This window comes from Trachurus trachurus (genome assembly GCF_905171665.1).
Source record: "Trachurus trachurus genome assembly, chromosome: 12".
NCBI classification, from domain to species: domain Eukaryota; kingdom Metazoa; phylum Chordata; class Actinopteri; order Carangiformes; family Carangidae; genus Trachurus; species Trachurus trachurus.
In genome coordinates this window covers 24,593,006-24,616,995 of record NC_139908.1, presented here as the reverse complement: position 1 = coordinate 24,616,995, position 23,990 = coordinate 24,593,006, and the positions used below count along the sequence as shown (strand labels likewise).

General features: G+C 43.4%; 1 protein-coding gene across 3 annotated transcripts; it reads right to left on the bottom strand.

Moving 5' to 3' along the window:
• Positions 1-4,913: 4,913 nt before the first annotated feature.
• On the bottom strand, positions 4,914-23,990 carry tpm2 (tropomyosin 2 (beta); the record flags this gene model as incomplete). 3 transcript variants are annotated; one of them, XM_083983242.1, is made up of 9 exons in its annotated part: positions 4,914-5,049; positions 10,073-10,142; positions 10,233-10,295; positions 11,388-11,463; positions 13,486-13,556; positions 14,432-14,549; positions 14,843-14,976; positions 18,140-18,265; positions 23,727-23,990. In XM_083983242.1, the coding sequence occupies 9 exons, from the start codon at positions 23,838-23,840 to the stop codon at positions 4,967-4,969; spliced, it is 855 nt and encodes a 284-aa protein (XP_083839368.1). In that variant the 3' UTR covers positions 4,914-4,966. The 3 variants fall into 3 exon arrangements, with proteins under 3 accessions (XP_083839368.1, XP_083839367.1, XP_083839369.1); XM_083983241.1 differs by lacking the exon at positions 4,914-5,049 and adding an exon at positions 8,378-8,665; XM_083983243.1 differs by lacking the exons at positions 4,914-5,049; positions 18,140-18,265; positions 23,727-23,990 and adding exons at positions 8,378-8,665; positions 15,678-15,809.

Genomic DNA, 23,990 nt, shown 5'->3' with positions numbered 1-23,990 from the left:
CTGCTCCAGAGCGACTCGATCTCACAATGACCGGATGGGCCGTCGCCTTTCCCGTAAAAGGGCCCGGGACGGCTGCGGTGGTTCAGGGATCTGGTCAAATGTTCGTCGAAGACAAACCGTTTGGCGATTGGTCGGCTGGACTGTCGGTTAAACAGCGGGAACCAATCAGAGAGCTCGGATTTTTAAGCCCCGGTTCTGCGCGTCATGCACTGTTGTTTTCCCAGTAATCTCCGCCCCTCGTGTTTGCAGGAATGCGGGGAGCTCGTGGAGGTCTGTGGCATGTTGGCACAGAGCAGCATGAGCGAAGAGTTGTTGATCTTAGCTCATTTAAAAGCTTTGAATCTTCATAGTGTTTTTGAATTTAAGGAAATATTATGATTCCTCATAGTTCCAAATTTGGAAAAACATCCTTTCATTCATTCTCAGAAGAAGATGAACAAAAACAGTTACCGTCAGTGGAAAGGAATCCAAAAGAAAGACAGAAAATAAATGGAGGGATAATTTCCATCTGAGCCCACCCAGTCCCCAAACTACCACTGTGTCTGTTACTTGTCTTATGAAATACAGAAAACACATTTTCATTTCGTGCTTTCCCTCTAATTAGAATATTATTCATAATCATTTATTACTAACCTAGTGTCATTAGTTCATTACAATTTACAAGATAGGCTATAGCCTATACACTTCAAGAGATAGTATACTACTCTTAATTAGGGGCAAAGCCATCACAGTCGGTCAGGAGTTATTTTTATGTATTTATTTCAGACAAGTCTATATCTTGAATGAACTCTCCTAACTGTGGAAGAACCGTTCCTCTGTCCTGAGTTTCAATGGGCTCTATGCACAGCTCCACTACTTCCTGACCTTGCTGCACCTTTGTTTCCTGTCTTACATTATTGGACAAACTGATCAACCCAGGTGTGTCTGAGTAGTCACAATGGTCAGACACATCTGGATTAAGTTTGTCCAATCATTTAAGACAGGAAACAAAAGGAGCAGCATTAAGTTCAGGAAGTAGTGGAGCTGTGCATAGAGCCCATTTCATCACTTTCACTGCGTTATCAGAAGGAACCAAATGGTACTGGGCTGGGCTGGAACTTGGATCACAGCCTGATCCTGCACTGAGCCAAGGCCACATGAAGACACGGAGCCCTACCAGCTCCACTGTGGACATTTTAGTCCAGGAGTAAAGAGCCGGTTTAATCCATGCCGTATCTGAGGGTTCATTAAAACCACAGACGTTCTATATTGTTAAAACTAAACACCTGAGTGAGAAGTGTTGGTCAGATTCATCTCTGTGACTCCAGACTTGGACAAAGCCTGTTTACACTCCTCACACCTTTACACTGAAGACAGGATGTTTGCGTTTTATCTGACTAAATATCCAGTGGATCGTTTATCTAATTAGATTTTTCAGAAATATTCTCATTTAATAAGTAAACTTCCCAACATGCTTTGCGCTGGGGTTTAAGTTCTCTGTTAAATCTCGCTTGTGGTTTTATAGGGAGTCAGGTTACTTTGGTTGTCATGTTACTCGGTGTCCAAACACACTGTACCTCACACACTTCCTGCACCCTCATTGTGTAACACTGATGACTATTGGTATGTTGAGGAGAGTTGTTTAGTGCGACACTGAGCAGTGTCCAGATTTACACAATAAACGATCAGAAGAGAAAGAACTATAGCTCATTAGTAAACAACGCAGATTGAATAAATCCAAGTCGAGCTGTGATGATCTGAAATGAAATGTCAGTCCGGTTGAATAAAGCAAACATGGTTCTGTGGTTTGACTTCAAGCAGTTTTTTTTAAATTTTTTTTATTGTTTTCACTAAAGATCGCTGAACCAACAGGTTAAATATGGATGAGCAGCTGCTTCGTCATCAGCAGCAGCCAGGTGAGACCCTCTGTAATCCTCATCCTCACCACTTCATCATGTTAGATAGAGTCATGTGAAAAATTAGGACATCCTATGAAAGCCTGTGTTTTTTAACATTTGGACACATGGACATATCAATTCTAACAATACTGGGAGATTCAAGTAATTATAACTAAAACATTTAAACTGAAGAAAAGAAAGAAAAAAAATCCTATAAAATGCGATTTACTGTACAGTAAAAAAAAGATGGAATTTTTGGTAGGAATCGGTTAGGACACCCCCACATTTATTCCCACTTAAAACGGTTAAAATCACACACATGATGGGAACATTGTTACTCAGCTTTTTGAAGGAGGCTTGCCCTATTTACTGTAAACCTCAGACATTTAGTTTGGCAAGCTCCTGACTGTTTAAAGTGGGAATAAACATCATGGTAAGGTTTGAAAGAGCTGTCTGAGGCCTTCAGGAAGAAGGTTGTAGCAGCTTTACAGAAAGATTATGACCAGGATGATAGATAGATAGATAGATAGATAGATAGATAGATAGATAGATAGATAGATAGATAGATAGATAGATAGATAGATAGATAGATAGATAGATAGATAGATAGATAGATAGATAGATAGATAGATAGATTTTAGTTGGGTTTTTTTTTTAATGTGGGAGAGTGGGAAAAACCGGAGCGCCCGGAGAAAACCTTGCCAACACAGTAAAGTGCTAGCTCTAGCTTTGTTGTTGATGAAGCCAGAGCCAGGTCTGAATCCCTGTGTGGCCCTGTGTGAACGTCTGACAGTGGACAGACAACAGTGTGAACTGGGCCACTGTCAGACATTTAACCAACGATGAACCGGATAGCCTGGGAGCTGAGAGTGATAAGTGGATGCAAGGATGTTCTGAAGAACTCTTCTTCCTAGGAAGAAAAGTGTGATGTCACAGGACAAACCTTCCTACTTCTTCTGATGTCACAGGTGGAGCAGTTCCTGTAGCCGTTTTTTGATTGGCTGCGTGATCCACCCCTCCCCCCGCACACACATCAACAACAAACAGTCAAGATGGGGGACAAGTGCCGGAAGTTAGTTGCTAAAACAAAAATAAAAGCTTAAAAAAACACGTAGCCTATGTTTAGACAAAACATAGTTCTGTGCATTTTATGCAGTTACATGTTTATCGTAACGGCATAATTGTCAATTATGGGGAAAAATTAATGGGAGACCATTGAGTGGCAGTCAGACCTCTGCACCTGGCATATCATTTCTAAACATCAAAGCATTTATCTAATCTTTGTACCCAATTGATCTTCACTCTGACGTTATTAAACAAGCTTTTACCAGTTCATTTCGTGGGAATGTTAGCTATAAATAAATAGGATGTGAAAAGATCGACAGGCTAGTCGACCAGTGTATAATTTTAGCGTTCGCATTAGAGATAGCCTCTGGTCTGGTATTTAAAAAAGATCTAAATCAGCCATTCTACTGTTTGGAAAATAATCTACAAATGGGGCACATTCAAAACATCTGTCAACATGTCCAGATCAGGCCGTCTGAGCAATTTCACCCTGAGAGGAGACCGCAAGATGCTAAAAGAAGTCTCCAAAAAACCCTAAAATGTCATCACAGTAGAGCAAGCTGTTACTAATGTTGATGTGAAAGTCAAAGTGCATGTGTTTGCGATCAGAGAGTGCACAAGTGTCACCTGCAGCATGGGAGGTGTGAAAGGAGGAAACCTTTGCTCTCTGAGAGAAACATGAAGGCCAGTCTGATGAGAACATAGACTGACTTCTGGAATAATGTTCTTGAGTATTTTAGACTCAGATGAGTCTAAAATTGAATTATTTGGACGCTTGGCAAAAACTAAATTGGGTGTCCTAATTTTATCACATGACTGTGTGTATTCTCCTCATCAAAACAGATGAACTCGTAGTTTGATCCAGGGTTCTGTGTTGTGCAGTGAGCTGAATAACTTTTATTATAGCCTTTTCTGTTAATGTGTAAGGAGGAAGCCAGATGTTGTGTGTGTGCTCCTGACTCAGTGAGTAAATGAACAGCTGTCCACACGTCATCACAGACAGAATCATGTTTATTGATTCAGGAATGCACCTTTTTTTTTATTTTTTTTTTTAGTTTATTTATGCTTTACTTGAAAGTTAGTTGTGACACAGCTCCCAGCACCAAGGAAATCAGATCCTACTGGTTGGTCCTTGTCATCGAATTCCTTTAAAGATTTGATGATGGCTTCGTAAATCACTGTGGTGTCAGTTTGGAAATAAAGATGGCTTTAAAGCACGTCTACAATTTAGTTTCAGAATTAAAAAGATAAAATAAATTTGTCAGTATCATTAAAAAAAAAAGCGATGTGATGTGATGTGATGTTGTATGATGCTCAGCCGTCTCAGGATTTATTCTCACGCTTCTGTCACAGCTCAGAAACTGTTGGTCAATCAAGCGTCAGAAAAAAACCTGCAACAACAAATGTTTCTGCTGCGAACCGGAGACGGGAGCTGGTGTGTGCAGTAGTCACTTTCTCACCAGAGGTTTCACTTCCCCGTGGTGACTTCTGCTGCCACTACATTTACAGAGTGAGTGTGTGAGGGGCGTGGCCTGAGGCAGCGGAGGCCCCCGTACGAGACTTGGCGTCCCTCGCTGCTCAGTCCAACACACACTTACTGTATACGGCCCTGTCGGGGTTGGTTTGTTGTTTTTTACACAGAGTCACAATGAGACAGCAGAGTGAGCAGCAGCACAACATGGTGGTGTAGTTGGTGAAACAGTGAGGACTGGTTCCACAGAAAGGCTTCATCATGTTTGGTCAAACAAGTGAAAGCATCTGTTTTTTACAATGATGCGACTGTCTAACCCACAAAAGTCTCATGTGTGAGGACAGGAAACTGGTGGCAGGCTCAGTCACTACCGACACACACACACATACACACACATAAAGAGGGGTTGTTTTTTTGCAGCAGAAACTGTAGTTAAGTATCATTTGTGGTTGTTGACTCAGTGTGCGCTGGGAGCTTTTGGGAGATTAAACCTTGTTGTTGTTTTTTTGTCTTTCTGTATCTTTCAGGCGATAAGTCAGCTCTGTGGAGGTCTCTATAGGTTGTTGAGCTCCAGAAGGGTCTGGTCCAGGACCTGGTGCATGTCCAGGTTCTCCTCTTTGGCTTGGGCCAGTTTCTCTGGAGGGCACAAAAGGTACAAGGTGAGTCACAAGGTGAGTTTTTGGGAAATACACTCACAAATGTGTGAGGGCAAACTGAGGGCACACTGAACCCAGAGACTTGACTCAGGGACTCTGTCTGTGCACGGTGATAAATCATATCTTAAATCTCAAGTGAAAAGTCCCAGATGTGAAGTTGTTCAGTGACTCGTCCTGTCTGATTCACAGCTCAAACACAGAGTTTCACACAGGCAGCAGACATCCTCATCAATATTAACATAACAGGCTGTGACCAGAAATCAAACCCATGCCCCTCCTCTCTCTCTTCCCCACTTCTCTCTTTCTCACTCTTTCTCTGCTAGTACAAATGTCTTCTCTTCCTCTTTATATCAAAATTAAGGCAAAAAATAACTTGAATGAACCGCTGCGCATCAGTGCTGGGCAACAACAGGGCACTGAACACATCGCAGCCTGGTTCAAACACTTGTATTGTGAGTCTTTGTAGCTCATATGTTAAAAACCTGGTGAACTTGTGTGTTTTGCCTATTTTCTCATATTTTCTGAAGTTGCACAGCGATGAGCTCTCTGTGCCTCCGTTAAAAGGTGCTGTCAGTGTCAGTGAGCCAATCAGGGTACGGATCAAGCTTCAAAATAAACCTACTGTCAAACTTTGTATTGTAAAGTAAAAAAACAAAACAAGAGGTGACAGAGCCTTTTTGGATTTGGAATAGTCTCCCACATACAATCAGATCTTCACCCTCCATAGACATCTTTACAACTCTTCTCTTTGGCTTTTAATTCAGTCTCATGAGAACTTCCCATCCCATCATTGGGATCATCTTGTTGTTTTTAATGTCTCTTTGTGTCTGTCCTGTCTTTGTTTGAATTAACATTGTATGTAAAGCACTTTGGTCAACACCTGTTGTTTTTAGATGACTTGACTTGACTAAAGTGTGTCATCATGTTCTTTTCTTCCTTTTTTTTTACGTGGGTGGATTACGATAATAATAATAATAATGGATACTCACCTCTACTCAAACATCTGGCCAAAGGTTCCTCAGTACATTCACCTCACACTACAAACACACCAACTTCACAACACTCACTGAACTCTCAGTGACCTGCTCTCAGCGAGCCCTGTTTCTCACGCAAACACACACAACCTTATTAACATTGAACACACCGGAGCAGAGCGCTGCTCTCCGCTGTGGACAGAGAGCAGGAAGAGCAGCAGGCGTCAAGCAGATGTTTGAAGGCACGACATGTGAGTCACATCAAGTGGAGCTCCATTCCACTGTGGAGTACTCACATACAGACTAATACTGACATCACTTGCTCTTCAGTGATTAACCTGGTGTTTTTTTTTTTTTTTATCTCTATCTTGGTGCTGGAGGGAGAAATACAACAACAGTGATAACACCGTTGTGTCCTCAGACAGTCACAGGCTTTAACAGGGAAACTCCACAGCAGAGCAGATACGTCTGATATGAGAGGTGTGTTGTGAGCGTCCTGGAGTTCACTGGTCAGGACCAGCAGAGGAGGATCATGAGCAGAAACCTCTGCATATGGATGTTGAATCAGCTGCGGCAGCCAGAAACCTCATCGTAGCAGCTTCTATTTGAGTTAATTAATCATGTTTTAAGTCTAAATTTATCCAGGCTGAGGTTTGTGACTGTGTTGTGTTTCAGAACATCCGACAAGAAATCGGGGGCTGTGGTAGGACACTTGACTCTGGACCTGGTCTGGATTTTGAACCCATTTTGGATTGGTCACCCATCTATTTGTTCATATCAGAAAAAAACTCAGACTAGTGTGGACTAGTGAGACCAATGTGTACGAACTGGTGAAGCCCCTTGGATAAGAGGCGGAACGTCTTCCTAGACAAATACAAGTCCAGTTGCCTATGATTCAATTTGAGAGAGAGAGAGAGAGAAAACAAAAACAAAAAAAACTCTGAACATCAGAGTTTTCTGGTATCTTCACTCATGTCACATGTTTGTAAAATGTGTCGAAAGCCTATTTCACATTAACACTGAGCCTTGTGAGCTTGTGTAGGTGTTGTGTTCACTGAACTTGGTCCACCACCGTCATGTCCCCACTGAGGGGAACTGGTTTCAACAGGTCCCTTTAAAACCCACGCTCCATCAGATATACTGAGCGCTGCTTGCTTCAGAATTACCCATTTTGACAGACGTGTACGAAACCCCTGATCTCTGTGAAAGGAAGCAGCTCAGTCAACAGGTAGATTGCAGATACCTGCTTTTCCTCCTCCAGACTGCAGTATTCATTCTTATCATCTTCGGACTGAACACACGTCAGGTTTTAGTTGATATATCATCAGCTCAGAGCTCTACACTGATTCAAGATATGTTTGAGAAACTTTTGGCAAATTGGCCCATTGCCATAATCCCTATAGTCATAGTCATAGCAGTAGGTTCGTTACCTTTAATTGTCGGTGCAAGCTATTTTTAGAACGGTGGAGCAGAGCCATGAGCTGCTCAGAGCTACACTATGGAGGCTAATGGGATTTCTTGGTTTCCCTCATCAAACTCATCAAATACACAATACAACAACTCCAAAACGCTCGGGTGGACAAGTTGTGACCTGCACATTCACCACGCTATGAGATAATAACGGAACATTACGAGACAGAGTTGTTTTAGAGACCGTTTGCTGAAAAACTGCCCCTGCCGGGAACGCGCATCAGCGGTTTTGCATGAATTTACCTCAAAAACAATTCCCTCCGTCAACTTGTCCATGAGAGCGTTTTGGAGTTGTTGGATTGTGTATTTGATGAGTTTGATGAGGGAAACCAAGAAATCCCATTAGCCTTCGTAGCTCTGAGCAGCTTGCGGCTCTGCTCCGCCGTTCTAAAAACAGCTTGCACCGACAATTAAAGGTAACAAACCTACTCCTAAAACTATAAGGATTATGGCAATGGGCCAATTTGCCAAAATGTTGATTTATCCCTTTAATATTAAATAGAACAAACCGACAGAACAAAGTGTTCAGTACAAGAACATGGTCCTTCCTTCTTAACTCAGTCCTGTGTTATATTAGTGGACAGACTGAAAATATCTCATGTCCCAATCACACAGATTCTCAGAACCACAGAGGGTACTCACTGAAAACTGACAACCATCAGCGACTTCTTCAAACTTCAACCTGCTGATTCAGCTCATGTGTTCTTCACTGCAGATTTATTTATACAGCAGTGGCAGTTACAGCCACATATAAATACATAGGAAAAGAGGAAGTAAACAGAAGAGAAAGAAGACGAGGCTGTAGGGAGTCAGGGGAGCTTTAATCCATTTATTACAGGAAGAAGGGGGACAGAAGGGAGGGGGGGCAGGAGAAGGACACAACAGTGGTGGGAGGGCAGTAACATGACCTTCTGTAAAAAGAGCAGTGTAACACAAACAGCTGACGGAGAGAGCAAAGGGGGAGGGGGGTCTTCTAATCCAGAATGCTGTTGTGCAGCGACATGAACAACAGCGAGCAGGAGAAGAAGAGTTGAGGCGAGAAGGAGGAGCAGACAGGAAGTGAGAGCGTTTACAGTGTAGTCATGTCATTGAGGGCCAGGTCCAGCTCCTCGCTCAGGGCCTTACCCTTCAGCTTCTGAGCATACACCTCATCTGCAGGAGGCACACACACACAGAGAGACACACACAGACATAGAGAGAGGCCCAAGCAGAGTGGAAACAGAAAGAGGGACACAGGGTCAGGAAAACAAGAAGAAAACTGAAAAGACCAAACTGAAGGATCCCGTGCCACGGCTGTTAGTGACATCATCACATCACCTGGGTTACCGAAGCCAAACACTGAGCTCAAATCCACACAGAGTGGGAACATCATGCCGGGTTAAACCACTACGCTACATGTCAGGATCACACAGACTGGGCTGCTTCAACTGTTCATGAGTCATTAGGTCACACCCTCTGAAGCACATGTTGAAAGAGTTCCACTTCCTGTCTCGTCCTTTCAGAACTCACAGTCAGAAAGTCACTACTGAAAACCAGAGTAGTAGTCACACTTCTCAGTAGGCTACTACTCATACAACACACACCAGGATCGTCTCTGCAGATATAATGTTAGAGTGTTAATGTTAGAGCAGCTGAACAAGAACCACTCCACACGTGCGACATGTACGTATGTTGTGACTGACCACATGTTTAGTCTGTAACATGTAAAGTGAGGAGAGTCTGTGTTTTCACAGTGAGTGTGGTCAGACACAGACTGGTGGTGAACCAGTTGACCGCAGGTCAGTGGACTGTGTGTAGTGTGTCGCCACCTGCTGGATGGTTAAAGTCGACCATGATGGTTCACTGAGCTGCTGCACATTTTACATCTTCACTTTTCATCTTTTCCTTATTCTGTTGAAATCTGGGATGTGTTTGTTTCACATAATTTAAATGATACCATTTGCTTTAACTGACATCCTGTCGCTGCAGAAGATTTATCAACATTGCTTCTTTTCTTTTTTTTTGATCTGGTTATTTAATCTTCTATTTGAACATTTCTCTTCATGTTTTGTTTCTTCTATGATGTGATTGAATCCAACCTGCCAATGGGACTGGAGATTGAAATTAGCAACTAATAATAATCTCTATCTATCTATCACTCAGAGTCATATATAGACATATATATATTTTCCCATTTAAAAAACTTAGCTTTACAAAATGTATCAGTACAGCTGCCAGGGATGTTGAATGTCGACTGCACTTATTATCTGTACATATCTCAATACAGCAGCCAATGTGCAGCTGTGAGGACACACACACAGAATAATGAAATAGACTGGTGTGAGATCCAGATGTGGATTACAGCTGAGACACATCAGCAGCTCAGTGACGGTTTCACTGACATCCATTAGGGGGCAGTATACTCCATCAAAACTACAGCCAGACGGTCAGGGAGCTACGTACTCTCCTGCTGTAACCTGGTTCATCACTAACATTAGAGCAGCTGTCTGTTACCATGACAGCGGGTGTGTTACTGTGGTCAGTACAGTACGAGCAGAGCGGCAGGCGAGTGCGACGTACCTTCCAGATCATCGATGGTCTTCTCCAGCTTGGCGACAGACCTCTCGGCAAACTCGGCACGAGTCTCAGCCTGGAACACAGACACAAACACAACGTGTGTGATTACACCGGGCGACCTGTGTGAACACGCGTGTTACTGCGGAGGATCCAGGAATCTCACCTCTTTCAGTTTCTCAGTAAGAACTTTGATTTCTTCTTCATATTTGTCCTCCTTCTGTGAATACTGTAAAACAAACACAACAGGTTTTAACTCGCTGCCATTAAAATACATCCATTACACTTTTTAAAATCATGTTACATCTACAACTAACTAACAGGATTTGGATGAACTCGCTCCCCTTCTGTTAAACTTTGCACAGTTACTAGTGTGTGTTTTGGACGATTCAAAAGTGAGCTCTATCCGCCGCCATAATATGAAAGTCTGTTGCCAGCCGGACCCCTGCTGGAACTCCAAAAGCATTTTGATGTTTCTGAAAGTTCTCTGAACCCTTCGTTGGCATGACGGTGAGTAGAAAACTGGTGAATTATCGATTTTGGGTGAAGTATCCCTTTAACATTTCAGTTGTGTTTCATGTTGTATAAATTAAAGCAGAAGTGAGTGGTCCGGTCGTTTTCGCTAATGCTGCGTTCCAGGCAGGCTTTTGAAATCGTAAATTACAGCTTCAAGTCACAACTTACGACTTTGTAGCGTTCCAGGCAACCCACTCGTGTTTTTCCGACCTGTTTTACCGGTGAAAGTCACTATAACGGCCACTCGTAACTTCCGACCGGTGAACTCGTACCAGATCGAACTGGTACCACTTCACGGTCGGAAAAATACGAGTTTCCTTGAACGCACCATAACAGTCCTTGTCCCTACGTCACCACATTCACGCGCATCCCTTGGCTGCACACACAGCCCTGCATGCCGTTCTCTCTCCTCATTGGATAAAAACTGTAGGATACGATAAATGTTTTCTCTTCGGCTCAGAGCAGAGGGACTGAGAGACCCGTGTTTCGGTCCAAACACTCTATGTAAGTGATTGCTGTCGGAAGATATAACTATTTAAGACTTATATTAACACAAATATATCACTCATTTCTGCTTTAACATGAGTGTGATCTCTATCTCTAACTCAATGTTGATCTTCATCTTCTTGTTTCCTTCAGAATCAAGGATGAACTCTCAGCAGGTTAACGACGGCTCAGTGTATTTTACTGAATGGACATCCTGTTCCTGTCACAATGTGTGTGTTCTTAACACACTGGACACGTGTGTGTGTGTGTGTGTCTTTACACAATACACACACACTGTGACAGGTCAGCTCCACTGTACCTTGTCAGACTGGGCCTCCAGAGACTTCAGGTTGTTGGTGACATTTTTCAACTCTTCCTCGAGGTCACCAGATTTACTGATCAGAGCAGGAAAGAAGGAAAGGAAGAGAGGGAAGGAGGAAAGGAAGGACAGGAGGAGAGATCAACCCCTGACACTTTAAATAACGTCCGTCTGTCTGCGCCACTCAGAGACAGGAGCAGACGTCTGACTCTGAGTGAGACAGACAGCAAAGGTTCAGGCAACATGTCAGGTGATGTTACAGGAACAGGTAGGTGGAGGTAAAGGTAGATTACAGCAAGATGCAGGTCAATCACATCTACTCTATATCTGTTTTTCTTGTCAACAAACCCCATGAAGACAGTCAAACCATCAGTGTGTTCAACATTTTGCAAATTGGCCCATTGCCATAATCGCTATAGTCATAGCAGTAGGTTCGTTACCTTTAATTGTCGGTGCAAGCTATTTTTAGAACGGCGGAGCAGAGCCACGAGCTGCTCAGAGCTACGCTACGGAGGCTAATGGGATTTCTTGGTTTCCCTCATCAAACTCATCATCCAACAACTCCAAAACGCTCTGGTGGACAAGTTGTGACCTGCACATTCACCACGCTATGAGATAATAACGGAACGTTACGAGACAGAGTTGTTTTAGAGGTAAATTCATGCAAAACTGCTGATGCACGTTTCTGTCAGGGGCAGTTTTTCAGCAAGCAGTCTCTGCATTTACCTCGAAAACAACTCACTCTTGTAACGCTCCATTATTATCTCATAGCGTGGTGAATGTGCAGGTCACAACTTGTCCACCAGAGTGTTTTGGAGTTGTTGGATTGTGTATTTGATGAGGGAAACCAAGAAATTCCATTAGCCTCCACAGCGTAGCTCTGAACTGAGCTTGCAGCTCTGCTCCACTGTTCTAAAAATAGCTTGCACTGACAATTAAAGATAACAAACCTACTATAAACTATAGGGATTATGGCAATGGGCCAATTTGCCAAAATGTTGAACTATCCCTTTAATACCTTCCCCTGTCTGTCTGTAGCTCTGAGCTCAGTGGCTCCTACTGAAGATGGAGATGTTATTATGAAACAACTGACTTTTTTTATAAGCTTTACTCACTCACTCACTCTCGGGCTCCCCCTGCTGACCAAGAGGTGTCAGTCCTCCTCCATGACCTTTAACACTTGTTCTTACTTGTGTTTTAATCAGACAAACAGATCCTCACTCCACAGTACTGCTGACACCCTCATGCTTCTGCCTGAAACTGATCGTTCTGCTGTCCTTCATCAGATTTGCCAACAAGAAAAAACAACAAGGAATATAGAATATCAGTTGACTTAACCTTTAACCCACAGAGGGTGAATGCAGGTTAGACAGGAAACAGAGAGGGGAGGGGTCAGAGGCCGCAGGTCAGAGGACCAGAAGGCAACGGCAGGTCACATGTCAAGACCTGGTGGACTCTGTACTGTAAGTACCTCTTCCTCTCCGCACATCATGGACTTCATATTCTGGTCCATGAGTCTGAGCTCCTCCTCCAGGTCCCTCACTCGGCTGCACAGTTAGTCCAGGTCGAGGGGTGGGGTGAAGGAGGGTGGGGGGGAGGGCAGTGGGGACGGCAGCCGTGACACAAGACAAGTCCCAAACAGGTGGTGTTGGTGCGTTCAGGCATGCATCACACAAACACACACACACAGAGAACACACACAACCAGGTCTCTGTGTGATTAGTGCATCCACACACATGACAAGATACTGTAGTGTGGTACTGAAGAGATCGGCTGACTATAATCATTCAACAGGAAATAAATCAATCTGAATCATTGATTAATGGCCCGGGTTATTAAAAAATGGATAAACTTGAGGTTTCAGGATCATTATGAGCCGAATAATCTGTCTTTATACCCAAACCATTAATCAATCTATTAATCAAAGAATCAGTAGATTAATCAATAGCGATCATGATTAACAGTTCACATTAATATAAGAGTAAACACAGGTTTAAGTAACAGTGATCACATGGCCTGGGCTATCAGAACATGATAATGTTATTGATGTGAGTGTCTCGTGGCGGTGTAAGTTTCCACGGTGCGGGTGTTGACTTACGCCTCAGCCACCTCAGCACGCTCCTCTGAGCGCTCCAGGTCGCCCTCAAGGATCACCAGCTTACGCGCAACCTGCAAGACAGTCGGCAGCACCTGTCAGTCACATGACTCCCCCACACAGCAGAGCAGGTGTCTAAGCGCACAGACTGTCGCTTTTCACACAGTGGGAGCAGTAAACTGATAGAAACAAAGGATGCTGGTGTGTTGTTGTTACTACGACACGGCAACATCATCATCATCAATTTTTTCCAAGAGACCACTTTCACAAAATGTTTCTTAAAAGCATCTCTACATGTACGGCAGTCATTCTTTTCTTTTCCTGAGTTAAAATATTCTTGCTGTGTTGTTTAGGAATAAATATGAACATGTTTTCTTTGCATCATTATTATTATTCAAGGTCTGAAAAGACTTGATATTTTTGTTATTTAGACTAGTTTGGTCATTAGCCAATAAAAGCTCTAAATGACAATATTTTTTTTTCAATTTTGGGAGAAATGTTGTCGGTAGTTAATAGAATAAAAAAAAAATGAATTTTACTCAAACTATAAATAGTAAAACCAGAGAAACTGATAATTTTGGGAGTGGTCTCTTAATTTTTTCCAGAGCTGTGTGTATATATATATATATAGTTGGGGGGGTGGGAGGAAGAGAATGACATGCAGGATAGGGATTCGAATCAGAGCCACCTGCAGTGAGGACTATAGCCTCAACACATGGGGCGGGTGCTCTACCAACTGAGCTAAACATCACCCCATTTAATTATAAGTAATAATTAGTTAAAAAAAAAAAGTATCAGTCATTTTCTGGAAATTTCAGGCGGCCCCATTTGAATTCCAGGCGACCCCACATGGGGTCCCAACCCCAATGTTGAAAAACACTGGTGTATACTGTTCTGACTGTGGGTCGGTAGTAGCAGCAGTGTGTGTGTGGTGTGAAAGCTTCCCCACCTCCTCATATTTGCGGTCAGCCTCCTCAGCGATGTGTTTGGCCTCCTTCAGCTGCATCTCCTGGATCTCCATCTTCTCCTCGTCCTTTGATGCTCTGTTCTCAATGACCTTCATCCCTCTGGAGGAGCAGAGCAGCAGGCAGCAATAAGCAGCCGGTCAGACCGACGGAGCTGATTGGTTATATTTATGTTCACCTGAACACCACTATCATTACACATCAGGTGACCCCTCCTCACTCTGTTAAATCGATGTCTTAAAGTTTCTCTTTTTCTGTGGATAAGCTTCATGAGTGTAATCACTGTTGCATTATGGGAAGTGTGGGATTCAGTGGTTTTGGAGTCTGACTGAAAAACACTTCAGTCACTAAAACTAAACTGGACACTGGACCCTCAGAGTGTGGGAGCTCCTCACCTCTCGCTCTCGTCTGCAGCCTTCTCCGCCTCCTCCAGCTTCTGCAGAGCTGTGGCCAGTCTCTCCTGAGCTCTGTCCAACTCCTCCTCTACCAGCTGGATACGCCTGTTCAGAGACGCTACCTCTGCCTCAGCCTGCACAAACACAAACACACACACAAACACACAAACCGATGATCAATATTTGAATACGGTTATATAATTATACAGCACCACTTGTTCTATGAGATCAGTCCAGATGTGACAGAGGTCCAGGTCTAGGTCTTCCTGCGGTAGAAATCCTATACCTGGGACAATCACATACTAGACTATAGACCATACACTATACAGAACAAACCCACAGATTGCATTGGAGGACAAGGGCCTGTGTAAAATTATATTTCGTTCAAGAGGTTGTGGTCTATCACATTTACGTAATTTGTTATATTATTTCTTATTCCTTAACTCTGTTAATTCTATCTTCTTAACTTTTCTTTTTAAATTCTCATTCTAATAATATTAGTAGCCTAATCATTATTATTACAGGAGGAAAAACCAGTCATATTGCTCTAACATCTCCCCTGTCTCATGACTGAGATGTGGAGACAGTGACCATCAGGTGACCTCATCCTAAAGACTCTGACATGATTTTAACCTGTTAATGGACAATAAGGAGCCTGGTCCTGGCCTTTATACCGTCTATGGTTCTGTCTATAATTAAAGTCAGTGGTGGTGAAGCTCGTTCTCTCATCTGCTGTAACTTGTCATCTCTGAAACTCGTCGAGCTCATCGATGAGTAACTAGTTTCCGGTATTGTGGGTCGCCGGGTGGTGCAGGTGCAGGTGTCGGTGTGTTACCCGCTCTCTCGCCTCCCTCTCGGAGTCCGCCTCGGCCTGCAGCAGCTCGGCCCGGTCCTCCGCCTCGTAGGCCACATGCTGCAGGCCCTGGATCTTCCTCCGCACCGCGTCTATCGAGGTGAAAGCCGCCATGCTCCCTCTCTCTGCTGCGGTCTACACTCCGGCTTCTACCCGCTATGCTTCTACCTGGTGTCGCGGTGTTACTGTGGTTACCGTGTGGGTTCTTCCGGTTACAATTTCAAAATAAAGGTAATTTATCACCTGTGTCAGGTGTGGATTTAGTTTGAGTCTGGGCTTCCTGAATTCAAAAGCTATCAACAAATAATGACTTTATTTTAAAAAAAATAAAAAAGAATAAATAAATAAAAAATAATATAATAAAACTTGTAACGATAACTGATTACTTTTTAAAAGTAACGTGCCCTACACTTACCTCACCAGCTAATGACCAGAAAACCCACAGCTGAATGAAGTTAAGTGTAATTAATTAGAAGTCACACCTGTCACTTGTCTGACTGTGATTAGGCTACTACTGTACCTACCTATGTTTATTCAAATATTCTGTAATTTGTTTTCTTTTTTTATTTACTGTAATTAATTCTGATAGAGTATTGATTATAACATATTAGGCCCCTGCCTTTTGATTCAGGCTTATACCATCATTTGTGTTTGTGTCTTTCTGTGTGGTAAATTGTATTGTGAATTAAATATGGTAAAATACACATTGTAGGTCACATAATGACTTGTAATAATTGTATTATTCCGCTTTTTAAAGGGAAAATAGTTGGTTAATTGATTGGAAATGGCCTCTAACTTTCCCTTCATTTCTGCTACATGAGGCATTCACAGTTTGTGAGCAGATGTCCTGAGGCAGAGACGGTGCAGTGAACACCAGCTAGAAGCAGCAGACTCCTGTAAGCTCTACTACAGGCATAAACAAATTCATGCATTGCTCCGATTTTTTTCCCATCTTTGGTAACATCAGTTCCCACTCCCCCTCCCGTCCCCCTGCGTCACGCTCACATTCTGCTCTATAATTGGTCAAAAATGCCGTGACTGAATCAGTCAGGGAAACCTCCACAAATGTCATTACTCTGCCGAATTATTGGCCCCCGGTCTCCACAGCATCTAACTGAGTAGAAGCTCAGAGCTGAGAGGTTAAATGAACACTTTGTTGGTACGGTATATGTGAATGGCAGCAGCATGGTGTGAAGGCAATGAGGTGGAGAGAGGAGACCACAGCTGCAGCTCCAAGCTCCACCAGGAAGCCTGGAGGAAGGTCAAATTCACCACAACACTGTGACGAAATGTTAAAGTGCTGTGGCTGACGTGTGGTTTCTTAACAAATATAAACTTCACTCTGAATTAGCCACACAAGGATCTGTCTCTAATATAAATTGAACTCTTTGTTTATCTGTTGAGCTGCAGAGTGGTGGTTTACTCTCGACTCTTAGAAGACTGATTTTAGCTACAGTACCAGATATGGATCTTTTTATGTCCAATATAAAGAGCAGTTATTATTAGAGCAAGAAGACGGTCTTGATGTATTCTCCTGTCAATGAACCTACCTATGTCTGCAGTCTTCATCATGTTGAACCAGATTAATTATGCTGTAGGAAAAACTGAGCCAGAATTAACTTTAGCCCTGGACTAAACTGTGATTTTAATGCTCGGTTTCTCACAGCGTCACAGCAGAAAATGCGCTTTAGACTTCAGAATACTTGTGGTTAACACTAGTGTGATATATTTTGATATGATATACAATACTGTAGTACTTTAATATATCACCAGACAGTACTCTGGTCTTGGAGTGTACAGTTCTGCAGATCTCAGAGCAGTTCCTCGTGAACATTAGGACAGCAGCAGTATCTGTATGAGCTCGTGCCAGGCATAGACCCCAGAAACCAAACCCTCTACACTGAGCCCTGCACGTTGGTTAGAGTTGATGGCATTGGCGGCGAGGTGCAGACAGGCTTTATGATATGTTGGTTGAATCTGATACCGCACATGACAGATTTAATGGAGTCTCTGCTGCTGCTGTCAGCGGCCAGGCCAGGCCGCTCCGCTCCTCTGCGCCACTTTGCGCATGGAACTAATGACGATGATTCTTTGGGGATTTAGCCCAGGCAGCTTTAGCTGACACTGACTGAAGGTCAACATTAAAATGGTTCTGATTACTGCACATGTGTGAGTGTGAAGCTGGACTAACAGTAACAAACCGCCCTGTGCATATTTAAGACAGGAGGAGCTAAGACTTGACACGGCTGGTTATAGCAGTGCTGATGTCACTGATGGTCTAAATTTACGCCGCGTGGTAACTCAAGTTAAACAAACCAGAGGAAACAGTTTGGGCAGTGATATATGAAACAGTGACAGCACATGTAGTCAGAGTGTGACCGTGTGAGGGATCAGATGTGACTGGGCCCAATAGGATTACGTGCTCTTCAGCTCCCTTCACTCACATCTGTTGCCTTCTTCTCCGCCTGCTCCAGCTTCTCCTGGGCGTCCTTGAGCGACTCCGAGTACTTATCCAGCTCATCCTCCACACCTTTCAGCTTCTTCTGCAGACCCAGCAGCTCCTCCTCTAGCTACACAACAAACACACAGAGAGAAAACACACAAACACACACAAAATGTTAGGAAGATTATCTTTGATCTTGGATATTTACAACCATGTAGGATGTTGAAATAATGTAGAACAAGAGTACAGAAGGGATTTAATATGTTGATAATAAATGAATGGAGGAGGTCAGAGTGGGCTGGTGGGCAATGATCCATGTGTAGGCTTAGAAAAACACTTTGTGTTTGGTTCAGTATTAAAAAGTCAAGACAAGAATGAGATCAAAACAAATGGTAGCCTATAGCTAATGTAGCCAGAAGCACCAGAGCTCAGTTGTGTCTTCAGCCTCCACCTGGTCAACTCCCTCTGGACAGTTTACAGCTGTTTTCACAGATGTGGTAGTACTCCCCAACACCTGGACACTTCCCCTTTAAACAAAAGCTGCACACTGCTTAGACCAAACCATGGAGGTGTCAGTGTGCTTGGTGGATTGTCACACGGTGTCTAAACCCCCACCACATCTGTCCAGACTCAGCAGGGTGACTGTCCAGGTGTGACAGTGTCCCCACTTTATCAGTGTGTCTCTCACCCCGCCTTCAATCACAGTCAACGCCACTTTGTAAACCTGCATGTTTGAAGCACACTCTGGCCTTTATCGTGTTTCAATTTCCACATAAAACCTGCCTACCAACACATTTCAAATGTCTTGGAGATAATGTCAAGCATCTAGATCTCAACTAGCTCAGATTCCCCAGTAATCTGCTCTGAATATTCAGAGGTCCCACAGGAACTGGAGTCTGTATCGTTGAATCGTTGAGCTAACAGTGCAAGTGCCACCAGCGAAAAACCAGTCACCAGCTAGGTTTCAATAATGAAGAAAGAAATGGAGTCGTCAGTGAAACCCGACTGGATGTTTGGGTCAGAGATACTTTGACACTCATCAGCTGATGTGAACCAGGAGTCACAACAAAGATCTGAGAGAGAAGAGAAGTTGATGAGCAGGATGCTCTCAGAGTTCAGGTCTTCAGTCCACCGTCACAGACACTGTCTCTGTAGCTACTCTCTCTAGAAGACGATGAGAAACAAAGAGTCAGGACTGAAGGCCGAGAGCAAACACTGGAGCAGAGCTGCTCTCACCAGACGTCCTGAGACTGCGTCTGCGGTGAAAGGGATAGTCCAACATTTTGGCAAATTAGCCCATTGCCATAATGGCCCTATAGTCATAGCAGTAGGTTTGTTACCTTAAATTGTCGGTGCAAGCTATTTTTAGAACGGCGGAGCAGAGCCGCGAGCTGCTCAGAGCTACACTACGGAGGCTAATGGGATTTCTTGGTTTTCCTCATTAAACTCATCAAATACACAATCCAACAACTCCAAAACGCTCTGGTGGACAAGTTGTGACCTGCACACAACAGAACTTTACGAGACTGGTTGTTTTAGAGGCAAATGCAGAGACTGCTTGCTGAGAAACTGCCCCCGACGGGAATGCGCATGAGCGGTTTTGCCTGAATTTACCTCAAAAACAACTCTGTTCTAGTGTTGTAGGGGGGACTTGGGACCACATGTTCAAAGTTTTGGTCTTGTCCCAAAATAGACAAAATTTTTACTCAGCCTTGTCTCGGTCGAGCTGGACTCTGGATTTTTTCTCAAGACCACAGCTGCAGTGACATCTTTTAACCGCAAATGTCTCTCTGTCACTCGCTCACTTTGGTTTATGTAATGTCATTCAATAACAAAAGTATATGCTTGTGTGTAACCATCTGAAAAACATTGTGAAAAAGTGTCAGCAGTGGGAGACTTCAACAGGTTCTTTCAATCCAAACTTTGTTTCAATTAAATATGGTATAGTTTTTATGTCAAATTATATTTTCTTTTTAGCTGAGGAATAATGAAAATATCAAGCCACGTGATAATTATGAGTAGTGGTACTGAATACAGTAATGGTCTTGAAAATGGTCTTGCATTGGTTTGATCTTGGCCTTGGACTTGGTCTCGGCCCCCCTTGGTCTTGGTCTTGACCCCCTCAAAGTCTTGGTTTTGTCTTGGTCTTGGTATGTCTCAGTCTTGACTCTGTCTCGGATTAGGTGGTGATGACCACAACACTATTAATGGCTAAAAAAAAAGTCCCAACTGTTGTTACTGTGAAATTCACAGCACAGATCCATGCTCCTCATAGGATATGGAATAAATCTGCTGACCTATTAATAAACACTTATTTAAAAGACCCTGTTACAGTAATATGACTCTAATGAACCTGTTGCAGAGGATTTCCTTGGTCACAATCATATTTTCTATTCTGGACCTCAGACTTCTGTTATCAATAACTCAAATCCAACGTTTCAGCAGGTTGCCATTTACAACAACTGCTTCAAGGACTATAAAAAGACAATTGTACCCGACAACAATGTCCCCAGGACAAATGTCCTTTCTATATCACTTCTGACAGTCTCTCCAGCCTGTATCCATGTAAGGCCTCTCAGTCACAAATAGCCTGGGACAGTCCTGATCCTACTGTCGACTTTGTGGCAGCACCCAAATGACAGCCTTGACCGTCTTTCTGAGAGGAGCAACAATTCAAAGAAGGTGGGGGGTCTTTAGAGGGGGCACAGAAATAGACACGCCGGCAGTCAGTGCTCCTGCGCACAGAGAGGTGATTGTGTAGCCATTGTTAATAGCTACGATCTGAGCTCCTCTGGGAACATGCGCTATGTGGACAGTTGCATAGCTGAATAGTTGCCGTCTATTCATAGATCGCTACCTGATCTTGTCAATTATACTGGGGGGGTGGGGGTCGAGTCGTGCATAAAGTAATATCACTGTTCTCTAGTTGAGACAATAAGCAGCAACCAACTTCTCAGTTCACAGCTGGAACTGCAGCTGGATTTGGCAGAAGGCAGATTGGTTAGAAAGTCTATGGCTGGATCCATACTGCTGGACAACCATTGGCCCTTACACACTGTGATCCAGGGCTCCGCCCCCTGCGATAACATCATATACTGGACTGTATCAATCAAATTCTAGATATCGCTCAGGTCAAGTCGGGGAAGCACGGTGGTGCAGGTGTCAGCACTATTGCTTCTCAGCAAGAAGGCTCTGGGTTTGATTCCCGAGCTTGGGGCCATAGTATTCCACTATAGTCTGGTCCGAGTTTGCATGTTCTCCCCATGTCTGTGTGGGTTCTCTGGGTTCTCCAGCTTCCTCCCACAGTCCAAACACTTGATCACAAGCTTGATTAACAGCTCTAAAATGCCTGTAGGTATGAATTTGGGTGTGTGTATGAATTGTTTGTCTGCCCTGTGATACTGGTGACCCTCGCATTATGTCAGCTAGGACTGGGTCCCACCCACCTGCCAGGTACAGACAATAGAAGGATGGATGGATACCATCCAAGTCTAGTATCAACCACAAAGAGGCCAGTGGTCAGCCTTTTAGAGCTACGTGAATTATTTGATTACTGTTTTTTTGTTCTTTCATCTTTTTATGTGGTGAGTGGAACAGACTGAAGCCTCCAGTGTTTAATGCGGCCATTGTTGATCTTTTGATGGAGAATACGTTTTAGACTACGGAACAGGTCTGAATCTCAGCTGTTCGTGGAGCTCAGTTGCCAACCCGAGGATTTTCAAACTGAACGCTACAGGAATAACAGAATACATTTTAAAGAAAAGAAACCATGTGGACTGATAACTGTAAGACCCATGGATGAGTTTAAATTAGGACTAAAATCCAAGTGTTTACAGCAGGGATGTCAGTGAATCTCCACTGGTTTAAGTTCTTACTGGACCTGCTGAACACAGCTGATTGGTGAAGAGCCGCACCAGAGGGCGGAGCCATCACATTGAGTTATCTCTGTCTGGTCTATGTTCACTTCCATCAGTCTGTTAGCATGTAGAGCTGAGGCACTTATCACTAACATCAATAATGAATAGTGTCTAGCTGTGTGTTACCTCAGCTTTTTTCATTGTGTTAACACACAACACTGTCCAAAAACAAGGTGAAATAGCAGAGAAATGTGTCTTCACGTCGACCTGATGAATCTCTATTAGCTCCGTGTTTGGTTTCCACCAGTTCCTGATGGAAACTTCTGGCTCTTTAGCTGCAAAACGCTCCACAGGACGACAACATACACTAAATAGAATTATTGAAAAATTACTTAAACTGATTTGGAAGAAAACCCAGTGAAGCTGGGAGAATTTTCATGTCAATAAATGTAAATTTAATAGGCTACTGGGTTGAAGATGCTAACAGTTTCACGCTAATAGGATATTATATTACAGTATTACATGTTGGATACAGCGCGCTGTACCTTGTGCATTTGGGATGTTTGTGTAGATTGTACCGAAAAGTATAGGTAAAATGATGTGATGTGACAGTCATTGTATATTGTATAATTAAATTTAGGTGTCTCGTTTTGAAATACATTTTACAGTAATATTATAATCCAGATGACAATAACAGTTAAATCAGAAATTTGCTGTGCTTTAAATGCTTCTGAGTGTAGTCATGTATGGTCATATCTCTGAGGAGGTTCATGATTCAGTGGTCTATCCTGAGGGGAGTCATACTCTACCCTTGTATCAAGATGAGACAATGCTTATCAACAGATTCCATAATTTCAAAACCAATATATTAGATTTATCTACTGTTACACTAAGAGTGAATAAATAAGTGAGTAAGGCTCTTCATCTACATCCGTCCACCAGTGTCTGTGTGGGTGTGGCCACCAGGGCTACATACATGGTCCACACATATTTGGTCAGTCGGAGTGACTTTCCACTGACGGCAGCTACGCATGAGGCTGTTTTAAAGACTTCACTCTTTATCCAACTAAAACCACCACATGTCTCCTGTCACTTCAGTCATTCACTTTCAATAATTCACCAATATTCATCAATAATCCTGTAACAGTCTCAGAGTCTCTGCCTCCTCCTTCTGTTTAACCTCAGTCGCAAGTCATGTCAGACCAGAAGCTGCTGGTCCTGAAGCTGAGGTGGACCCACATCCTGATCCCTGAACTTTGATCCTGCATGGTCCTGGTGCTGCTCGGTGTGGGACCAGCTCTGTTAAGAGTCTAGAACTAACGGGTGTGATAGAAAGAAACGAGAGTGAATTGAATAAAGTAAAACTTTCTTGCTGATGAATGTAAGGGAGATTTAACTCCTGTGGAGACTATGGTGCAAGACCTCCACTGTTCCAGTCCATGATGCCTCTCCTCAGGCTGTGGACAAACCTCACTCTTGATGTTCGTGGTTGTGTCTTCTTTGTTTATCTTCATTTATCCTCATTTATCCTCATTATTTTCTCAGTATTCTTTTTTTTTTTTTTTTTTTTTTTTTTTTTTTAACTTTTCTTAAAAAAAAAAAAAAAAACTTCTCAAGTAAAATCAAAACCAAATCAAACACCCCACCTCCCAGCACCCTGGAGGAGATGCTCCTGCAGAGCCATTCATCAGAGTGGCTCTCCAGGTGGTGCAGGTGAAGAGTGCTGCCTACCAGTTTGCATTTGTCCTCGGCTCCCTTCTTGTCCCCCTCGGCCTGCTCTGCCCGGTCTATCGCGTTCTCCTTATCCAGCTTCAGCATCTGCATCTTCTTCTTGATGGCCTCCATGGTTGCTCAGCTGTCGGGTCTCTGCGGCGGGGAGAAGAGAAGCTCGGCTATCCGGACAGAGGACAGAGGACAGAGACAAGGACCGGTCTGTGTGACACGGACGGAGGAGGTGGACAGGAGCGCGCGTGCGGCGTGACTGAGCGGCTCGGG